At 49.5% G+C, this 19,584-nt stretch overlaps 1 protein-coding gene across 1 annotated transcript in view; it reads right to left on the bottom strand.

The window, feature by feature from the left end:
• Positions 1–465: 465 nt before the first annotated feature.
• Positions 466–19,584, bottom strand: part of COL5A1 (collagen type V alpha 1 chain) — a gene marked incomplete at its 5' end in the record, with an annotated part of 164,155 nt that continues 145,036 nt past the window's right edge. The window contains 13 exons of the mRNA XM_082492532.1: positions 466–3,543; positions 6,314–6,547; positions 11,042–11,110; positions 13,368–13,480; positions 13,909–14,167; positions 14,546–14,599; positions 15,392–15,427; positions 16,090–16,143; positions 16,633–16,740; positions 17,437–17,490; positions 17,588–17,641; positions 18,080–18,187; positions 19,225–19,278. Coding sequence (XP_082348658.1) covers positions 3,397–3,543; positions 6,314–6,547; positions 11,042–11,110; positions 13,368–13,480; positions 13,909–14,167; positions 14,546–14,599; positions 15,392–15,427; positions 16,090–16,143; positions 16,633–16,740; positions 17,437–17,490; positions 17,588–17,641; positions 18,080–18,187; positions 19,225–19,278 — 1,344 coding nt within the window. The 3' untranslated portion in view covers positions 466–3,396. The remainder of the gene's footprint in view (positions 3,544–6,313; positions 6,548–11,041; positions 11,111–13,367; positions 13,481–13,908; positions 14,168–14,545; positions 14,600–15,391; positions 15,428–16,089; positions 16,144–16,632; positions 16,741–17,436; positions 17,491–17,587; positions 17,642–18,079; positions 18,188–19,224; positions 19,279–19,584) is intronic.

Raw genomic sequence — 19,584 nt, 5'->3', positions numbered from 1 at the left:
AGCGCCCTGGGGCCGAGACAGGAGTCTGGGGTTGAGAAGCTCACCAAGAAGCTGGAGAAATGTTTTTTTTTTTTCCTAAATTCATCTTGGGGTGAGAAGATCAGCCAAAGCAAAGGCTGTGGTGCCGAGGGAAGGCTCCTGGGGTGCTGTTGCCACTGGGGCGGAGAAGGTGGAGAGCTGGTGGCCGCCTGATCTTCTCATCCAAGTCCCAGCCACCGAAGTCCCCGGGTTGGATTTTTGGTCGATCTGAGTTTCTCACTGAGAAAAAAAAAAAAAAAGATTCTAGGCCTGGAAGTTCTTTCTCTGATGGGTTTGGTTTATTATTTTACAGTCTATATTACCTTTGAGCACTTTCACCGCTCCTCTGATGAACTCTTCAGGCTCCACTGAGCAGAGGGGTCGTGGGGAAATCCCGCTGCAATCAACTTCAAGAAGACATTCACATCATGTTGGTTTAGGTGGAAACAGTAAACTTGATTTATTGAAAAAATCTATTACATTTATTCCTTTATTACACAGGTTTAAAATATTTAAAAATAGCTCTTATGGGCATTACACTTAAATTTTATGACATGTTTATTGGACTTTGAAGAAATGTACAATATGTCATTTGACACTATATTTTAAAAAGGGCCTTATGTACTAAAATTTTTTTTCCATAGGTTTTATTTTTCTTATCAACATTTGTTCAAGTCATATATATTAAGGGAGGAGGGAAATAAAATTACACAAAAAGAATGTCTGCAAATACAAGTAGTAATTTTATTGCAATATACCGTAGCTAAGTGGTCTGGGGAAATCGGAACAGTTTGGAGCTCAGTACAATTACAACACTGTGGAATTCAACAGAGGATTTTTTTTTTTTCTTAAAGCAAAGAAATAAAAGGAAAAAGAAAAGAAAAAAGCTCCCTTGATGAAAATTTATAACAGAATCACATGACCCAGACAGACGCACACGTGTGTACATACATCAATATATGGCTTATGTGTTGCAGAGAGGAACGTGCAACCTTTTCTGACCTTCCCACTGTTCCTGAACAAGGCTCTTGCCAAGGTGACCGAGAAGCTGAGTTCTCCTATATATTAGTATAGATTCCTTTTCACTGCTTTGCTGCCGGAGTCTGCAGTTTTTAGGGTAGCACCTTTTTTTTTTTTCCCCCACTAAGTGTAATAAAAAAAATACGAGAGAGCACAACAGAAGGGAGACGGATGGACACGGCTCTCCCGGGCCGAAAAGCACCGCGCGGCATCGCCGCTCCCTCCAGCACGGCTTCGCCTCCCTTCCTCGGATGCTGCTGCTCTCTGCTTGGGAAGGAGGAGGGAAAAGACATCATATATCGGCTTTTCTTCACAGTAAATGTGATGTCTTTTCCTTTACGGTGAAAGACCCCCCTTGGCTCAAGCGTTGCTGTAATACTCCAGGCCAAATAATAATAAAAAACCCCACCCTGCAACATCTATTTTCCAGCCGAGAGATCTAACTCAAGGAAAACGGCCAGGGAGAAAACAAACAAACAAACAAACAAACAAACAAACGGGAAAAGAAGATGGCATCAAGCAGGTTGCGAGCCGGAAAAGCTGCATGGGGAAAAAAATAAGCCATCCCGGCAGAGCCACCGTGGGAAGACCAGGAAAATTGCAGACTCCCGGGAGCGCTCGGCGGGGGCAGGCACCCACACGGCTTCAGCATCGCGTCGGGACATCCAACAAGTACATAAATTAGCACCACAAACATTCAGCCACTGAGTACAATCCGGTATGGTTACCACCGCATCAAATGCATGAATAGTCTTGGGGGAAAAAAAAAAATATAAAAAAAAAATATAAGTACATTTAATACTTTTTCTACACGGGCCGTATGAGCTACTGCAGTACAATTAAGGAAAGGAGCGGGTCTTCTACATAACGAATAGGAAGGTGGCATGCATTTATAATCAAAGACTGTAGCGAAAGCCTGCAGTCTGTGTTGAAAGTGGCTAAAAAGCAAAGGCTGGTGGGAGATTGGCCAATGGCAGGGTATCACCAGTGTTGTATTAAAGTTACTCAAACAGATAGCACCACAGAGACATGTAAAAATAAAAAGCACCTTTTTTTTTTTTTTTTTACATTTTATATTCAGAGACAACAAATGGATTTCCCCTGCCACTGCAATCTGCCGCCGGGAATGGATTTGTTTTATTATTATGATTATTATTATTATTATTTTAAAAGAATGCTGATGGAAAAAAAAAGAAGAATTAATTTAAAACACATGTGTTAAGGTAAGCAAGTGTATAAAAAGGCAGAGGCTCAAAGCAGACCCTGCTTTCAGATCAGGGTTTTGCAGAAATCTTGTTAAAAAGTGGCCTTAATTTCCTTATTTTGAAGCGAATCGTTCCAAAAGGCATCCGTGGCTCGGGGCGGGGGGGCTGGTTTGCCCCTCTTTGGGCCCTCATCCTGCAAAGCTTGGTGCCTGGGCGTAACTCCAAGGCCCTCCGGATCCAGGCTCGGGGGTGGGAAGAGGCAGAGGCGGTGGGGACGTGCGCCGCCGTCTTCGGTCCCAGGCTGGGATGGCAGTGGGAGGGCTGAGGGCTTTCATACAGACAGGGTCACATGCATGTTTTGAAGACAGAAACATTTCAACATTTAAAATAATGTACAATACAAATATTTACTTACAAACATACAAAAAAATAAGCACCTTTAATTCATGGGAATAGAGATGCCCAGTGCGACTTTTAGCTATCAAATTAATGGGGTTAAATTTTTGTAAAATATAGAATTACGCGGTTCAATGGAGATATTAAAAATTCTGGAAGTGGCCACGACGTCTGCTTGCGAGAGCCGATCCCAACCTCGTGGAAGGCAACGAAATGCGTCCGACGAGCTTCGGCAGGGTTTGGGCTGGAGCCAGGACTGCCGGCACTTCAACGTCAAGCTCAACACAGGAGTTTCAAGTTTTTTCCGTTTTTCCTTAGAGACAAACAGACAAACACTAACGTATAGACAAGCGCTCGGTATCACTTCGTGGCAAGAAGAAGAAGAAGAAGAAGAAGAAGTCGTCTTTGATGGCGGTGGGGTCTGCTCGGCGGCTGTGGAGCAGCAGGGGTGGCAGCGGCGTGGGGACAGGTCTCCGGGCCACGCATGCAGCGGTCAGTCATGCGATTCTGTGTCTGTCACGGGAACGGTCCTCTCGGTCGGCGGATCGGTAAGTGTGGGTGCGGTGGCACAGAGGAACTTGGGAAAAACGAGGAACAAAACAAAACGGAAAAAAATAACCCATCGCTGTCCAGTTTCAGAACGTGCATGTGACAAGGAATTCCTTTTTTCTTTTTTTCTTTTTTTTTTTTTCAATTAATTAAATGGCGCAATGAGGTTACGAGGTTGCTCATTTGGAGACTAGTTTTCAGGTGGCTCTTAGCCCATGAAGCAAGCTGGTCCCACCTCGAATCCAAATTTCTGTGACGCTTCTCCGAAGTCATTGAACATGATGTCGACTATAGGTACTTGCTCTACTTTGGGCGTGTTGATTTCCAGGATAGTCTTCTGATAGCCTTTCTTTGCCTGAAGGGGAGAAGAGGGAGAGAGAGGAGCTCTGGTGATGCCTCCAACCCAACAACAACAGCAAGTTATCATGAATGAGCGTTGGCCGCTCAGCTGGGAACACAGTGACTATCTTGCCCAGGCATTTTCTGAGCTGAATGAGCTCCCAAACCCAAAGTCCAGCACCCAAACACCCTACATTTGCCCCGTGGATGTAGCAGACGTGCTCTCAAGTGGGATGGTGACCACTGAGCAAACCCCTGGGAGATGACTATCCTGAGCCCGGCCTTTGGAGCAGAAGCAGCTGCCGACATGCAGATCAGAAGACACTAACTCTGCTGTCAGCACGTCTCAGAGCTGGAAGAGGAGCCCGGTGAAATTGTTGTGGCTGTGGTATAGCTGTTTTGCCTCCCCGAGGATGCGCATGGGTTGTTGAGCAAATGCGAGCGATTTAATTTGAATATATTAGTTTGACTATTATCCGAGCGCTACCCAAAAAGATCACATTTAAAGTTTGATGGAATTCACAAGGTGATGTTGTCTTTTTATCGTGCCTGGTAGCCATACAGTTATTTCCGAAATATAAATAATTATTAGAGGAGCAGAAGCGCACCCGAGGGCATACAAAGCTGCACAAACAAGCGAATTTATGGAGCAGCTTTTGGCTCTACCTTACCCTCTGATTTGTGTGTCTCGGTAGAATAGGCTATATCACAGCTGCTGAGAAAGGGCCGTAAGATCAGGAAAAACACATTCAAATAATGGCCCGAACATCAGCCCTGGAGATCCTCCGGCGCCGTTGCAGCAGCCTCCCTCCATCACGGCCGGAGTGCGGGTCCGACCAGGACCTCTGCGGCAACGGTACGTCGGGCAGCCCGACCTCATTTTTCGCACGGTCGAGCTCGATCTTATACATCCTGCCTGTGGTTCAGGAAGGATGATCTACTGGGGTACCGGCGACGGTACAGGAATACAGGAGATGCAGAGCCTCCTCCTGCAGGGCTGCAATAAGCTCCCTCGGCAGATTTTACCTCCTTTTTACAACCTGCAAGAATGTCTCTAGCAGAGAGGAAGGACTGGGGCATGCCGGTTTGGAAGTGATGCCCAAAGCCCTGAGACAGGAGAGGACATCTCTGTGCCCCACCATCACACCGGGGCTCGTTCAGCCTCTCCCACCGCGGGCGCCTGTTGCTCCCGCTGCTTTAGTTCTTGCCACAGTCATTTATTTGCCTGCGAGAAGCAACCAAGAAAATAAAGGGGAAGGAGCTACAGTCCTCTTTCCATGCAAAGATCCCTCGTTAGGGAGAGGAACACAGGGCACCTGAGCCAAATCACTTAAACCGAAAGGCTTTTCCGCAGGCGTATCTGCCTTCAAATGCGCAACGTGTGATCTTGCAGCATCCCTGAGATTTAAGGGAAAGGGAGGAGAAGGTACTTTTTACCGAGGACACATTGCGTTAGCAGGAGACACGAAGTACTTGAGGATAAACTTCCCTACGCGACTTCTGAGTGTTTCCAGAAGCGGGATGGATGCCCTTTCCCTCTCTGCGAGAGTGTTAAAAGAAGAAGTGATTCTAAGCTGATTTTCCTCGTCGCCCCTACAGTAAAAAACGTGCGTGTGCCAGAACAGAACCGCTTTCATCTCAAATTACGTGGAGGGCTGCTTCTGTCAAACATCTCAATCTCTCTGTCCCGTGGGCTTCAAGCGCTGCAGTTGCAGAGGGTGAGAATTATGCATGCTTTTGCACCAGCAAGCTGGCTCTCAAAATAAACGCAAGCAGCACCTGCTTCACCAAATTTTTAGCTCCCGAGGGCAGATTTTTCAGAGCTCAGTCCCAAATCAGGCATCCGACAGAAGGCGGCAGAAGCCAAGGCAGGATGCTGCGCCCCTCTGGGAACTCCGACTGCTGCCCGCGGCCACAGCGAAGGCAAAGAGCAGCGCGGGGAGAGGAGGGCTGCGGGGGAACGCCTGCCTCTGGGCAGCCAAGTCTCGGGGAACGGAGCTAGGGAGAAAGATGCTTCAAGTCGCATTTGAAACGGGAGTCGGGATGCGAACCTCTGCCTCCTGCGTCCCGTAGCAACATCTCAGCTAGCTACACGGTCAGGCATGGATTGGTTTGCCCTTTCCCAGGGCACAGGCGGCTCCCGGGGGGAGGAAGGGCTTTGCAAGCCCAGAGCAAACCGAAGCTCTGTGTTGGGGCTCCGCTGGCAGCTCGGGGGACGCTGGGCTGGAGCTGGGGGTACCCCCGTGCCCGGCACAGCCCAGAGCCCTCCTGGGGCCGCACACAGCAGCGTGCCGCAAAACCACCCCAACCGACCCAGTGCCAAACCGTCCAGGCTTTGCCTCCACTGAAGAATGCCACACTTAGAAAAATGATCATCAAAGCCTGCAAAACTGCCACGCAAGTGGCTGTCATCGCTCGCCTCTCCCTGTGTGAGCAAATAGGGTAAGGGCAAAGGCAAGGGGGGACATTTAAAAGCAACCGGTGGTTTTGGGCAGTTCCCTTCCTTTACACACAGCCAGCAATAAAGCACATTCATCCAGTTTCTAGAGGTGCTGCACCTTCCCCTGACCCCGAGCGGAATCACATATTCCCAGCAAAGGCAAGAGCAAGCTCCATGTCTCCCATGCTGGGGACAATCCTCGAGGCAACCACATCAGCGGTCGCAGGAAATTCGGAAGCGATTTGCTCCGAGGCAGACGGTGCTGGACAACCAGAGGAGGGGGAAGGACACCTCCAGCACTGACCCCTTTCGCAGGGACCGGCCGAGACCAGCTCTGCCCACGTACCGCGCAGCCGTCGAGGACGGCTCGGATGTAGGGGTTGTTGTCGTAGGACATCTCCTCGTCGTTGGAGCCCAGGAAGCGGATGGCCTTGTCGTAGCTGTCGGTGGTGGCGTCGTGCCAGGCTACGGACTGGTAGCAGTTGTAAGTGATGTTCTGGTGGGCCGAGGCGCTCAGGAGCCGGAGGAAAGTCATCTGCACCACTCCGATGGGGTTCCCATCCGAATCCACGTAGGAGAGCTATGAGAAGGGGAGAAGGGGAAACACTGGGCAGTGAGGGGCAATGCGATGCCTCCGGGGGGGCTCTGAGGACCACCAGTCTCACCCGTATTTATAACCCCGGGCACGGGGTTGGGTCTCACCACCCCACCGGGGCGCAGACACCGCCGCTGCCTCGCTACGGCACGGGGCTGCTCTGGTCCTCCTGCGGCCAGGGCAGGGCTACCGAGGGCAGTTTACTTCTCTTGCTGGTTGGAAGCTAAAAAAATCAGGCTAATGCAGGGCAGGAGGAGGAAAGAAGGGGGATTGCAGCCCTGGTTCCAGAAAGGTGCAGCGCTAAACAAATTTGGGAATACGTGGCTCAAGTTTAAGCCAATACTGAGCACACTTCTCCAGCCTGAGAAGGGGAGAGAAAGCAGATTTCTGTAAGGGTTTGGGGCTTTATTTTCCTGTCCTATTTGACACGATTTTCTGACCGCTGTGGGTATTCTGTTCCGCACACACCGGGGTATTTCCCGTCCACTCTTCCTGGGCACCAACACATTGGCCTTTAAGCAATCCTTGCACTTAACCTGCAGCAATCCTGCTCCTGCTGCTAAGGACTGTGTGCCGCCCTGCTCCCTGCGGCCGCACGCAGCGGAAGGGAAAATGCCTTTGCTGCCCTCACGAAAACCAGAGCTGCCCCGGCACAGGGATTTGCTGCACTCTGCACATAAGGCTCCTTTTCTCCCTTGGAGGAGAACAGTATCTAGAGATATTTTTCTGCAAAACACCATTTATGGAACCCCACTTCCAGCACTGAGAGGATTCAGGACTTTATCATAGAATCACTTTCTGGGACTTTCTCTTGTACCCCACCAAAGAAGCAAACGTGGCACAGCTACTTTGGATGTATAAACTAACTGTGCCTCAGGTGGCATCTCCGGCCATGGCCAAGCTACCAGGGCTGCTGTTTGGTACTGTCATCTAGAGATAGGGGCTTTCTTTAGCAATGACCAGGAGAAAAATACAGGCACGCAAACAGCGCAGTGTTCTTCGAGGCACCATGAAACGTCAAGTTGTGGTGTAAGCTGCAAACTGTAGAAGAGATTCATAACCAGACAACAAAATCATGAGCAAAAAGATAATAAAAATAAATAAGTATACCAACCGGTTGTCAGGATACCGTTGCGCTGTCCTCCTGAGAGTTAAATATGACTGACCATGAGAGAGCCACGCGTGCCAGGAGGAGAGCTACCAGAAAACCACCAGGACGTGGAAGGAAGGGGACACAAAATGCCGACTGCTTGGCACACACCCAACGCCACGTGGCACAACTGATCTGCAGGACCCACTGCTCTTATTTGCTCTTATTTGTTCTTATTTCAAATCAGTGCCTGGATTGGGAGCCTGACGGCTTGTTACAGGGTCTCGGTTGCTGTTCTGCCTCTGCAGACAACCTGAAGACCTGTCCCAGCTTTGTAACTGGAGCCACTGGGAATTGGTTGTGTGCGTAAGGCTTGCTCGAGGGAACACAGCTTTGCAAAAAATCAATCCTTCCCTGGTTTCTCTGTGACAGTATTTCCCTGTGGCAGATGCCATACGGCTCTGAGGGATAACAGGATGGGATGGGAGGCAGGTCTTGTTAGAGCTACTGGGAGTTGTGTGTAACACACGCAGAAGGAGAGCCGAGCCCAGCAGACAACATCTGCAAAACCCTTTTATCCCTCTAAATGCAGTTTGGCTCCATCATGAGAAATGGTAAGAAATCAACTCCAAGTACTCCGTGTCATTGATTAATGATGGTGCGGAGGCGTCAAAACAAGACGGTTTCTTTGTATTTCATATTTACTGGGTCCTTCTTGCTTTAGCTACCGCCAGAAGAAAGGCAAGCCCCGGCACGGCTGCACTCCTCCTGCAAGCACTGAGATTCAGGCGGAGTCCCCCCCCCCCCCGTCAGCAGTGCTGAGCAGCCACGTGGAAATCTTCCCCTCGGCTGTGGGGATCCCCGTGGGCTCAGCCCCCCGAGAGACCGTGCTCAGGCTGCGTGGAAAGCCACCGGGGACCTTCTCCAGGGAGTAACAGGAGCAACGCTGCAGGGGGAGGGGAACTCGGACTCATTCATCCTGCCCGTCCACGCACAGATTTCCAATGATTTTGGATCCAGGCCAGGCAAATATCTCCCCAATTTAGCAGTCCCCTAGTTCCAAATACTGACTGGGGTGAAATGAGAGGTACTTAAAAAAAAAAATAAAAATCAAACTGTACTTTTATGGCTTGTTTAACAGTTTTGTGGCTTGCTTAGGCAGGTCTTCTACGTGCTGGTGGCTTTTTTTCCAAACAGAAAATGCAGGACAGGTCAAAAAGCAAGAAACTAGCAACACAGAAAGATGGAACAAAAGGCTCCAAGTAGCACTGAAATTCCTATTTAAAAAAAAAAAAAAAAAAGGCCCCTAAGCTCTAGGTTGGCTATTCAGCCTCTAATGTAGCTGGTAAACAGACTGGGGAAAAAAAAGCAGAGAAGATGGAGAAACGGAGGTGCTCATAATATTAACTGATTAAGTGCTCTGTAATTAAGCTATGAATAGTTGCCCTCCAAGGAGCTACAAGGCTGACGCCGCGGCTTTGCGGCCTTATTCGATGATGCAGAAAAGCTGCAGAAGCCATATCCTTCTTGTGGGCAGAATCAGAGCAAATGTGTTTAGTGGCGGTGAAATGTGGCTTAGGAAAACAACGCGGTGATTTGCTTTGTTGTTTGCCTTTTAAGGTGGAAGTTCGGGGCACTGCAAGAAACCTCTGCCCTGGGGAGAGGACGACTGTGGGAGGCAGCTCAGCGTGGTCTGTCTGAGCACCTCCTGCTGTCTGTCAAAGCATCTCCAGGGGCAGGGCAGTTTTATCCCCTGAATATTTCCTTCTTCCCTAATTCTCCTGATTTGACTGAGCTCATTATCTGCATCCCACTAATCCTAGAAGAACTGATGCACACGCGGGAGATTTCTGTTGCTTAAGGAGACCTGGCTTACACTAATCAGTTGCTGCTCTGACAAGGATGCTCTGACATCCCTGACCAAAGCTCGGGCTCTGCGGGAGTGATCTACTCACAACGTGAATGTCCTCTTACAGGGCAAAATACTAGAGCTTCTCTGCTTTACATAGAATCCCAGAATCCCAGACTGGTCAGGGTGGGAAGGGCCCTCTGGAGCTCCCCCATCCCACCCCCCACCAGAGCAGGGGCACCTCCAGCAGTGGCACAGGACACATCCAGGCGGGTCTGGAATGGCTCCGGAGGGGGAGACTCCCCCCCTCTCTGGGCAGCTGTGCCAGTGCTCTGCCACCCGCACAGGAGAGAAGTCCCTCCTCGGGTTGAGGTGGAACGTCCTATGGTCCCGTTTGTGCCCGTTCCCTCTTGTCCTGTCACTGGGCACCGCTGAGAAAAGGCTGTTCCCACCCCCCAGCACCCTTTCTTTAAGGATTGATAAGCGTTGATAAGATCCCCCCTCAGTCTTCTCTTCTCTGGACCAAAAAGCCCCGAGTCCCTCAGCCTTTCCTCGCAAGAGAGATGCTCCAGTGCCCTCATCATCTCTGTAGCCCTTTGCTGGGCCCTCTCCAGCAGTTCCCTGTCCTCCTTGCAGATGTTGCCGCCTTGCTCGCCTGCTGACATCAAACACTGTTTGACCTTATGACAGATTTTCTCTCTCAAAAAAATCCTTAATTGTGACTAAGTCAAATTCCAGGCTGCCAGGATTGGCAAACACGCACGGCTTGAAACCGTCCTTTAAACCCATGAATTCACTTCTCCCAAGCGCTGGGGGTGGCATGGGAGCCCCCCCCCCCACCCCCCAGTGTGGGAGCTGGGTTTCTTCTGTTGGGGTGAACCTGCCCCAGCCTGGAGCTGTCACCCCCTCAGCCTGGGTCCCAGCGGCAGCACCCTGCCCGGCTCCGGGCGGGAGCATCGCACTGGGGGGGTCGGGATAAGGCTACACTGATAGGGGACAGCAGCACTGGGACACCCAGTTGGCCCTTGCCGTACTGAGAATGGGAACTGCTTAGAAGCCCCCTGCGGGACGCAGCCCGCTGCAGCGCTGTGCGGAGACAGACCCGCAGCAGCTCCAGCACTGCGGGGTCCCCCGGCGCCGCGGCGCGTCCCCTCCTAGCGCAGGGGAAGGCTCGCCGCCTGCTCCTAGGTTCCCAGTGAAGCAGAAACGAGACCCAATGCTTGACGAGACCCAGTCTGCTTGACTGGAAAGAAATGTCCCCATTGGGTTTTGTTTCTTTTTCAGTATTCCACCTTAAATGTTTTCACTGCGACGTGCGATGGTTATTAGTCCGGCATGCAGAGTGCAGCAGGTCTGGCCATACCAAAGCAGATGAGGCGCTCTGATTCAGACTAGAGGGCCAAGGTTAGCCACTTACCAAAGACCCCCGCTTGTATTGACTATACCATGTGGAAGGCTGTTCTTTGGGCCAACGAGCCATTTTACTCTGTAAAATACGACACGGGTTAAAGAAAACAGAAAGCACCAAGATGCGTCTTACCAGTTTACCGCGCTTGAATTCACTGAACCAGGAGCCTGGGTTTTCCTTTGGCCAAGAAGTAATTCTAGCCTAGTTTGTGGACGGCAAGGAGGAAAGAGAGAAAGAAAGAAAAAAAAAAAAGAAATAAAAAAAAGTTACATTCAGTTCCACAAGCAGAGTCTGCATGTCTTATTGAAACTGTCCAACTTCCTTCAAAATATTTTCCTAATCTTTATACCCCAGTAACAAGAGCAGCTGGCGGAGCCCTAAGGTGCCAGCAGCATCTCAAGCAGAACAGGGCGGCACGGTGCGGCCCCGGGTGCCCAGCACTGCCTCTGCATCAGCATCCTTTGCTAAGGGCTAATGATCTCTGCCTCCGAGAGCCTTTGGATGCAAAACCAGTGGTGCAGTCTATCGGCAGGAGAGATAAAAGGAAAGATAGAGGGGAAAAAAGGAAAGATAGAGGGGAAAAAAGGAAAGATAGAGGGGAAAAAAGGAAAGATAGAGGGGAAAAAAGGAAAGATAGAGGGGAAAAAAGGAAAGATAGAGGGGAAAAAAGGAAACAACAAAGGTAAAAGAACCATTCATCTTCGTAGGAGGGCTGGGTTGGGAAAGCAACGCTGATAACGGAGAAGGCTGCTGTCACTCTAACGTCAAATCCAGATGCTGTGGGGCTGGGAAAAGCAGAGTGTGATTAGGGAAAAGCAGAGTGTGATTAGGGAAAAGCCTCCGCCTGCCTCCTGCATTTGTGCAGCAGTATGGGGTAGCTCGGGCAGCGCATCCTGCACAGTCAGTGCTGGACCGTCACACGTGATGGAGCTCCAGCTACCCGGAGTGATGCAGGGGCTGACCTTGACAAGAAATGAGCTGTCAGAGCATCCTTTACGGCAGCCCCGCCAAAGCAGCTGAATCCCCGTTTCTGAGTCAGAGCCCGAGGAAGGAGTGCCGTCTGCTCTCTCACCCTCCCACAAGCTCCCTCACTTCTGCCGTAAATCTCTCCCCAAAACAACAGCAAAGCTACATGCAGGTGTCTTGGGATTGTCCTTTCCTTTCCAGTACGTCGACCAGAAAGCGAGTCAGTGTGTTTCTCCTGGGTCCGAAAGGGGATATGGCTTAAACTCTGCTGTGCCTTATAATAAAACCGCTCAGCCAATACTTTTTTGCTGGTCTGGTAGCTGTTTTCTTTCTCTACTTGGAAAAAGAGCAGGCTGAAGCTTTTTCTTATTTATGACAGCACTGCAAACGTGTAGCACGATTTGCATTTTGAGGAGCATCGCAGCCTGTGGTCAGAAGAGCAGCTCCACAGCGGACGAGATGGGGCCAAAGAGCCACTCGCAGAGTCAGCGTGGCAGGAGCGTGGGCAGCTCCAAGATCATGGGCAGACTCCGCTTTTTTAGCTGTCAACGTTTTGAGGAGAGCCACGGCCAGAAGAAATCCATCTCTTATTTAAACAGCCCTAACAAAAATTCAGGGCAGATTTATGTTGCGTGTTATTTGTCCTGTGCCGGCGCATATTTCTGGTGGATGAAATTCAGCAAGCAGAGGGCTTCCACCGGAGTGAACAGCTTTGTCTGCATCTTAACCCAGCTGGAGCACAACTGTGCCACTGACAGAGCTCCCCCCGGCTCCTTCGCGAGAGTTTCTGCTCGGCCAGTGCAAGAGCTGGTCCCCGGGCACCAGGGAGAGCAGCTCCACAAAACACAGCGCACGGACACAGGGCACAAACGATGAGCACGGTTGAGCTGTGCGCATCATTACACAAATAACTTAATCAACCTTGCGCATCGGTGCCAAGAAGAGCGCTGAGGCTAGTTGCAATCATTTAGGAAACCAAATACCCACAAGAAACACCAGGAAAAAAAAAAAGAGATGAGATAAATATTTATCTGCTCTGCCTGAAGACACAGTAAGGGTAGAGGAGTCAGCGGTGCTTATGCACGCGGGCAGCGGAGCGGCAGCCCGGCTGCAGCCGGGGAGACCAGGAATGAGTTAAACGAAGCTCACGGGGAGCTGCAGTTCCTGCGCCAACACACACTTCTGCCTTTGTAAAGCAATTAAAAAAAAAAAAAATAAAAAATAAGGGTTTAGCATTTATTATGCCTGGGAAATCATCAAAGACTTGTCCCAAATCACAGTTTAAATCTGACTTTCTCAAAGAAATTCTCTTTGTAAACATACTCCTTATTATTTTAGAAACCAACGTTGTGTAACAAAGAAATGTTCTGGATCTTTAATCCTTACTTGCTGCTGTTCAATTCTCCTGAAATTGTCTATGAATATTCATATTAGGAAACAATGTCTTATCAGTATGATACAGAGCAGGGGAAAAAAAGTTGTGTGGACTTACTCCTTCAGATTTCTTATCAGGGAAGATGCAAGTCTCTCCACCAGCTGTGAAATTACAGTAAACTTTGAAAGAATCCCTGGAACATCCTTGGTTAGGATCAACCCAGTATTCACCTGGATGCACGAGAGGGAAGAGAAGAAAGAATCAGCCCCGTGAAGGAAGGACGATGGGCACTTCAGCAACCACCTTACCAGCGATACTTCATCTCCGTCACAGGCTACTATTTATATGTATGGTTTTGGATAGCTGGTTATGTTCTGATCCCACATAATACTGTGACACCTTACAGGAATAGCAATTTTTCATCATATATCCCTATTCTGAGAATAGAATCGAATATTTCAGTTGGAAGGGACCTACAACGAGCATCCAGCTCAACTCTTCTCTACATATTCCTTCTTTGTCCGCCACATTCCTCAATGGGGCACCAGGGCCAGGGTCTCCCCAAATTACTTCTCTTCCTGCACTCGCTTATATTCACTGTGCGGAGCTGGGAAACCCACAGTGTTTTTCCCGCACCCCCTCTTGTCCCGGGACACACCGTCTGGGAAATCGGGGTGACAGAGCTGCAGATCCTTGCAGGTACGCGCTGGGTTATGTTGAGTGCCCAATGGATGCTTCATTTGCTCAATTTCCAGTTTCAAGGAATTCAGCGACCCGAAAATTTCCTCCATGCCATCTGCATAGTCCATGTAGTTGTCGGCATTTCCATCGTCCACCAGCTGGCTGGCGTCAATATTTCGCCTGGTCCTCTTGGAAGCCTGGATGGGCAGCGGCTGGATGACTTCTCCGGGAGGACCCTGATTTGCGGGGAAAGAAGATACAACTTCTCATTGCATTGGCAGTGGGGAAGAGAGAAGAGATGGCCAAAGCAGCCACCAGCGCTGAGAAGCAGCATCACGAGATACGCGCTAGACACGTAAAACACCCATGATGGTCCTGATAAAACCACCGGCACCCAGGCTCGGACACTGGGTCCATCTTCTCTTGTCATCTTCCCACTAGTAACTTCTCCCTTCGCATCCTGCTTTCTTCCCCAGCATCTCTAAGAGATGCCAATGCATTCCCAGGACTCCTGATGCGCTGAATCTTTGTGCACAAGCCTTCTACTTCCTAACATCACAACACCCATTAAATCTGAACCTCATTTCACACTTCACGTAACGGGTTCTACTTACAGGAGGCCCTGGGGGCCCAGGAAGACCCGATTCACCCTTCGGACCTGTTGGACCCTGGGTGGAAAAAAAAAAAGGGAAAAACATCTGAGTCACTCAGGAAAAAGCACTTATCACTTATATCATATCCCAAACATTATTTCTTTTTATAGTCTCTTATGGCAAAAACTTTCTCCCCGTGCGTTCAGGCACACAAGAGGAGTCTCCTTGCACCCCACCAAGAAAATGTTATTTTGGTTATTTTCGATGCTTGGGTAAATGAAAAGATCAGTCAAACACTTGGGGTTAAACACTCAAATTTTGCTTAGGCTTCCTACGGAAAAGGAAGAATCTTCCAATGCATAAAAATGTTAACTCTCCAAATCAATTCGACAGCTTTATAAATCAAATAAAATCTTAAAATCAATAAAACATTGAATTCTGCATGGAAAAAAGACCTTAGGAAGTTACCCAAGCGGAATTTTTAGCTGCCTGCATAGGAGATCTGTAACATGAAGCTTGCTTCACTGTCGCATTTCTCACCGCGTTCTCCGCTTTTCAGCTCGCCACCTCCCGCCTCACAGTCTATTTTTATTACCCTCCGCTTTACAGCAGTAGGTTTTCTCCTAAGGACTATGCACTGGATTCCTCCTTATGATCTTTGCTGCACTGATGTTCAATGAAGTACAGTGTGTGTAACAAAAACCTTTCCTAATTATAATTTCTGGGCTTAGGCGCCCTGAAAAGGCCACATCTGCTACAGTCATCTTTGGCCAATTGCCTTAATGCCACTGATGTAAAGAAGGCGCAGCAGGTTACACGCTTAATAAGAGCTCCTCAGCCTTTTCGTTTAACAATGTCTATACTCACTGATGATCCTTTAGCACCTTTGGGACCAGGCAGACCCTGTGTAGAGAGAAATACAGAGAGGAGTCAGTCCGTTTCCTCGCAGAGAAGTCAGTCTCTCCTTAGAGCGACACAGAGTAGTGTTATAGAAGGTGGTTTTCTTTTTTAATTCCCTTCCTTTCTGTTTCCACTTTGCACATCCGCTTGAGTTCGGCGGTGCTTTTATTTGCCGACACGCAAAAAGCATTCGTGTCAGACCAACCTGTGTCAGCGCTCCCCGCTCCTGCCTGGGTGGGGACTGGAGAAGCTGCTGTGGGATTACGGTAACCCGGGGCTGGTCCTGGCTGCGTGCTCAGGACAGCCAGCAACAGCGAATGCCTTTGGGCATCCAGTGGGGGAAAAAAAACGCAGACAGCAAAAAGTGCAAGAAATCACTATGTGATTGCAGATAGTCCAAAAGAAAAGGGGGAGAGAAAGAGGGTGGGCTGATCTCCCTGCCTCCATCACGCCGTGCCCACCTCTCAGCTCACGCGTCACCCTCCAGTACTCCTGTAACTCGTTCAAGTGTTTATAATGGGCTCAGCCGGGCACACCCCTTCCCACCCACATCCCCATACACGGCCAGGTCAGGAGGACTGTGCTTGGTATCTGGGAGCACCAAGGTGACCCCAAATGGGCCGTGTAGCTCCTGAGGAATTAAAACATAATTACTTGTCACATACCGGTAATCCTGGTGGCCCTGGAGGTCCAATTGGTCCAGAAGGACCTGTGATACCCTGAAAGAAAAAAGCAGAACAACAACATTGTTTCGCATGCAGAGACTCTGGTCTGTAACTACACAGCTAACATCCGCTCACAGATGACCGCCCGATTTTGGAGGACTCCATTAAAATCTGGAGCTCTAACTGGTTTTCAAGCGTGTGCATGACCCAGACAAAAGCGTAACCGGGGAACCTCATATCTCATTTAGGCACACAGTTTTAAAAATGAGTCCTCTAGATGCATATTTAATGTTACCATCCCTCCAAGTCTATTAAATTCTTTTCATATCACCCTTGAGAATCTGCTTCCCACTAACACGGATCATTTTGGAGCATCTCTATATTTCACAAGTAGAATAAACCACATTAACTTAGAAAATACTCCTTCAGAAAATAGCAAGTCTCCTGCCGAGGTTGACCATGTCTGCTATGCCGTACCTGCTCAGAGTCAGCAAACAACACAGCTCAAAAGCACATTTAATTAAGGTCTTACGGAATATTTACCTGCTCTCCTTTAGGTCCTGCTGAGCCCTGGGGGCCTGGGAGACCTCTGTCACCCTTTTCTCCCTGCTCTCCCGGTGGCCCAATAAGACCAATTAAACCTGGATGACCCTAGGGGAAAACAGCAGATGTTAATTACGATCTCTTGCCGGAGGTAACTGAACACCAAAGCCACCCAGAAAAGACATTTCTAGGTACAACCCCAAATATCTAAGCCAGGTGACAGGAGTTTGTAGCTACCCCTGTCACCTGGAAGTGGCGGGGCAGAGAAAAGCGCTAGGATTTTGCAACTGAAAATGCTACAAATATAGAAAGAGACCTGCTGCATTGGAGCACCTGCTCATTTCATCTATTGCATAAATTTCTACAAGACTGAGAATGACGCCCTAGAGCAAGCCAGGTCTCTGCCCCCCCCATGCCCTCTGCCAAAGCGCCTGTGTTCAGGCAGCCCCGACAACCAGAGCTGCCACGGACTGCAAGGGCTGACACAGGGGAATTCTGCTCCTCCCCGTCACCTTGTCGTCATTGGTGCTGGTGATACGGGGGTGGGAAACCTGGTCTTGGATCCAGATGGCCGGTGGCACACGCTCACCCGCTGCACAACCCAGTTCGACCCTTGGGGCACACTCACAACTCTCCATCTCTCCTCTAAGGATATGTCCAATGCTTCCGCAGTAAGAGAGAGAGCACATGGGGCTGGTGGCACTCCTCAGCCTTGTCCTGCCAGCCGCAGGACCCCTCTACAATGATGTTTTTTGTCCCACACCCAGACATAGGCAGCAGTGAGCTCGTGTGTGCCATTCTCACCTTCTCCCCTTTAGGACCAGAGTCTCCTTTAAGACCAGGCAAACCCGGTGGGCCCTTTGAGAGACGGGGGAAAAACAAAAGAGAGAATGAATTCATGTAAAATACATTCACCCATTTCAAAAAGGCATGGAACTTGGTGGTCTGGACATACCATTGGGCCTGGAGGACCATCTGGGCCGGGGGATCCCGGGAGACCTTGTTCTCCCTGTAAAACAGAGCAATATTCCCTCAAACCCATCATTCACGACAGCAGCTGGGATGGTTCAGATTATTCACCTGTCCTCATCTGGTCCCTGTGCCAGGGAGCGTTTGCCCTGGCTTCTCACACGTGGGTAAAGGCAAAAGGATTTATTTTCCTTTCGTGCTCAAATCTCTACTGGAAAAGGGACTTTGCAGCTCATGGAAATGTTATCCCAGAGAGTGGGTGAGCAGAACCAAGACTCAAATAAAACGTGCAAAGAGATGATATTCACCGTTATGTTATTTCCATAAAGATGTTTTATCTGCTGTCAGGCATTTAAGCACAGACAGAACATAAAACTGGGAGAAAAGCATCTTCCAAGGCAGATGGGTTACAGTAAAGCACCAGGAACAACCCTGCCCAGAAGCTTTCTCAGACTTTGCTCAGTTTGGGAATACTCACAACTGGACCAGGAATCCCTCGAAGGCCATCAGGGCCAGGCTTCCCTGGAGCACCTTGGGGACCAATTGGGCCAGTCTTCCCAGGAGGTCCTTCCAAACCAGCTTCACCCTAGATGCAAGAGGCAGCACGGTTTAATTTGCACTGGGGCATCAAACGATCTTCTCACACACACTGTGGTTGCTGCCAGGACGTCACAGAGTGAATGCAATTCCATGCAAATCACAGCATCCCAGACTGGTGGGGGTCAGAAGGGCCCTCCGGAGCTCCCCCAGTGCCACCCCCCGCCAGAGCCGGGGCACCTCCAGCTGTGGCACAGGACACCTCCAGGCGGGTTTGGAATGGCTCCGGAGGGGGAGACTCCCCCCCTCTCTGGGCAGCTGTGCCAGTGCTCTGCCGCCCGCACGGGAGAGAAGTCCCTCCTCAGGTTGAGATGGAACGTCCTATGGTCACGTTTGTGCCCGTTCCCTCTTGTCCTGTCACTGGGCACCGCTGAGAAAAGATTCTTTCCATCCACAAAGCATGTAAGACTCTCTGTTCATTGAGTTTCCTACTGCTCCCTACCCCTTACGCACTGAGGACAAGGCTCCAAACTCCCTCACTTTTCAGCCATGCCTATTCCTGCTGATTTCCCGCAGGAACCGCCCTTTGGCTGCGAGTTCTCGGGAGCAGGAAGCTTTCTTGGGTTTGGTCCTGGGAGATGAGCTAGCAGAGGACATCCTCCACCACCAGTGTTCCTGCGGCTGCCGCAATAATTGGATCTATAATTTGCAATCCCACTCTACATTTCCCCACCGCCCCTACCAAAACAATCATGGTCCAATAATGCTGTGTTTGCCCTGGGAAAGGACGTAGGGCTGTGCATGCCATATTATTTACAACATATTAAATTGCTAAATATGGCACTTTGTCGTTTCAAAACAAGAAAAACATTCCCATGACCTTACCAAGCTCTAATTATCTCCACGGAGTTTGTTAAAAGATGAAACATAAGCTTAGACTTGAGGCCAATGGCCCCAAATTCAAGCTAATTTGTTGTAATACACAGAAAAATCAAATAACTGTCTTTCAAACACCAGCGTTGTCAGAGGGTGATGTTTTTGGCGTACGAAGGACATGGTAGAAGTGAAATCCCATTCAGCTCTTACCTTGGCTCCTTTCTCTCCTTGTCTTCCTTCAGGACCAGCTGGACCAGGAGGGCCCTAGAGAATGCACAAAATAGATGCAAAACACAATTAGATCACACTGTTCTGAAATGGTCTATTGGAATTAGCAAAATGATGCTACAGCCCCAGGGAAGGCGACAAAATGGAGACAAATATCTCTGAAAAGCTTTTTAAATTAGCTTCTTGCTAAATGAATCTCTGGGCTCTGCCAGCAAGGCAGGAAGAGCAGGAGAACCTCGTACTTGTATTTTCTTTTGGGTGTTAAAATCTCAACAAAAGATCCGTGGGATTTGGTTGACAACTTCCCATCAATTTCCAATGGCTGTGGATGGCACATCAATT

The sequence above is a fragment of the Vanellus vanellus genome, assembly GCF_965231255.1.
Source record: "Vanellus vanellus genome assembly, chromosome: 18".
NCBI lineage: Eukaryota > Metazoa > Chordata > Aves > Charadriiformes > Charadriidae > Vanellus > Vanellus vanellus.
The sequence above is the reverse complement of the archived record's forward strand: the minus strand, read 5'-3'. Positions and strand labels throughout refer to the sequence as shown.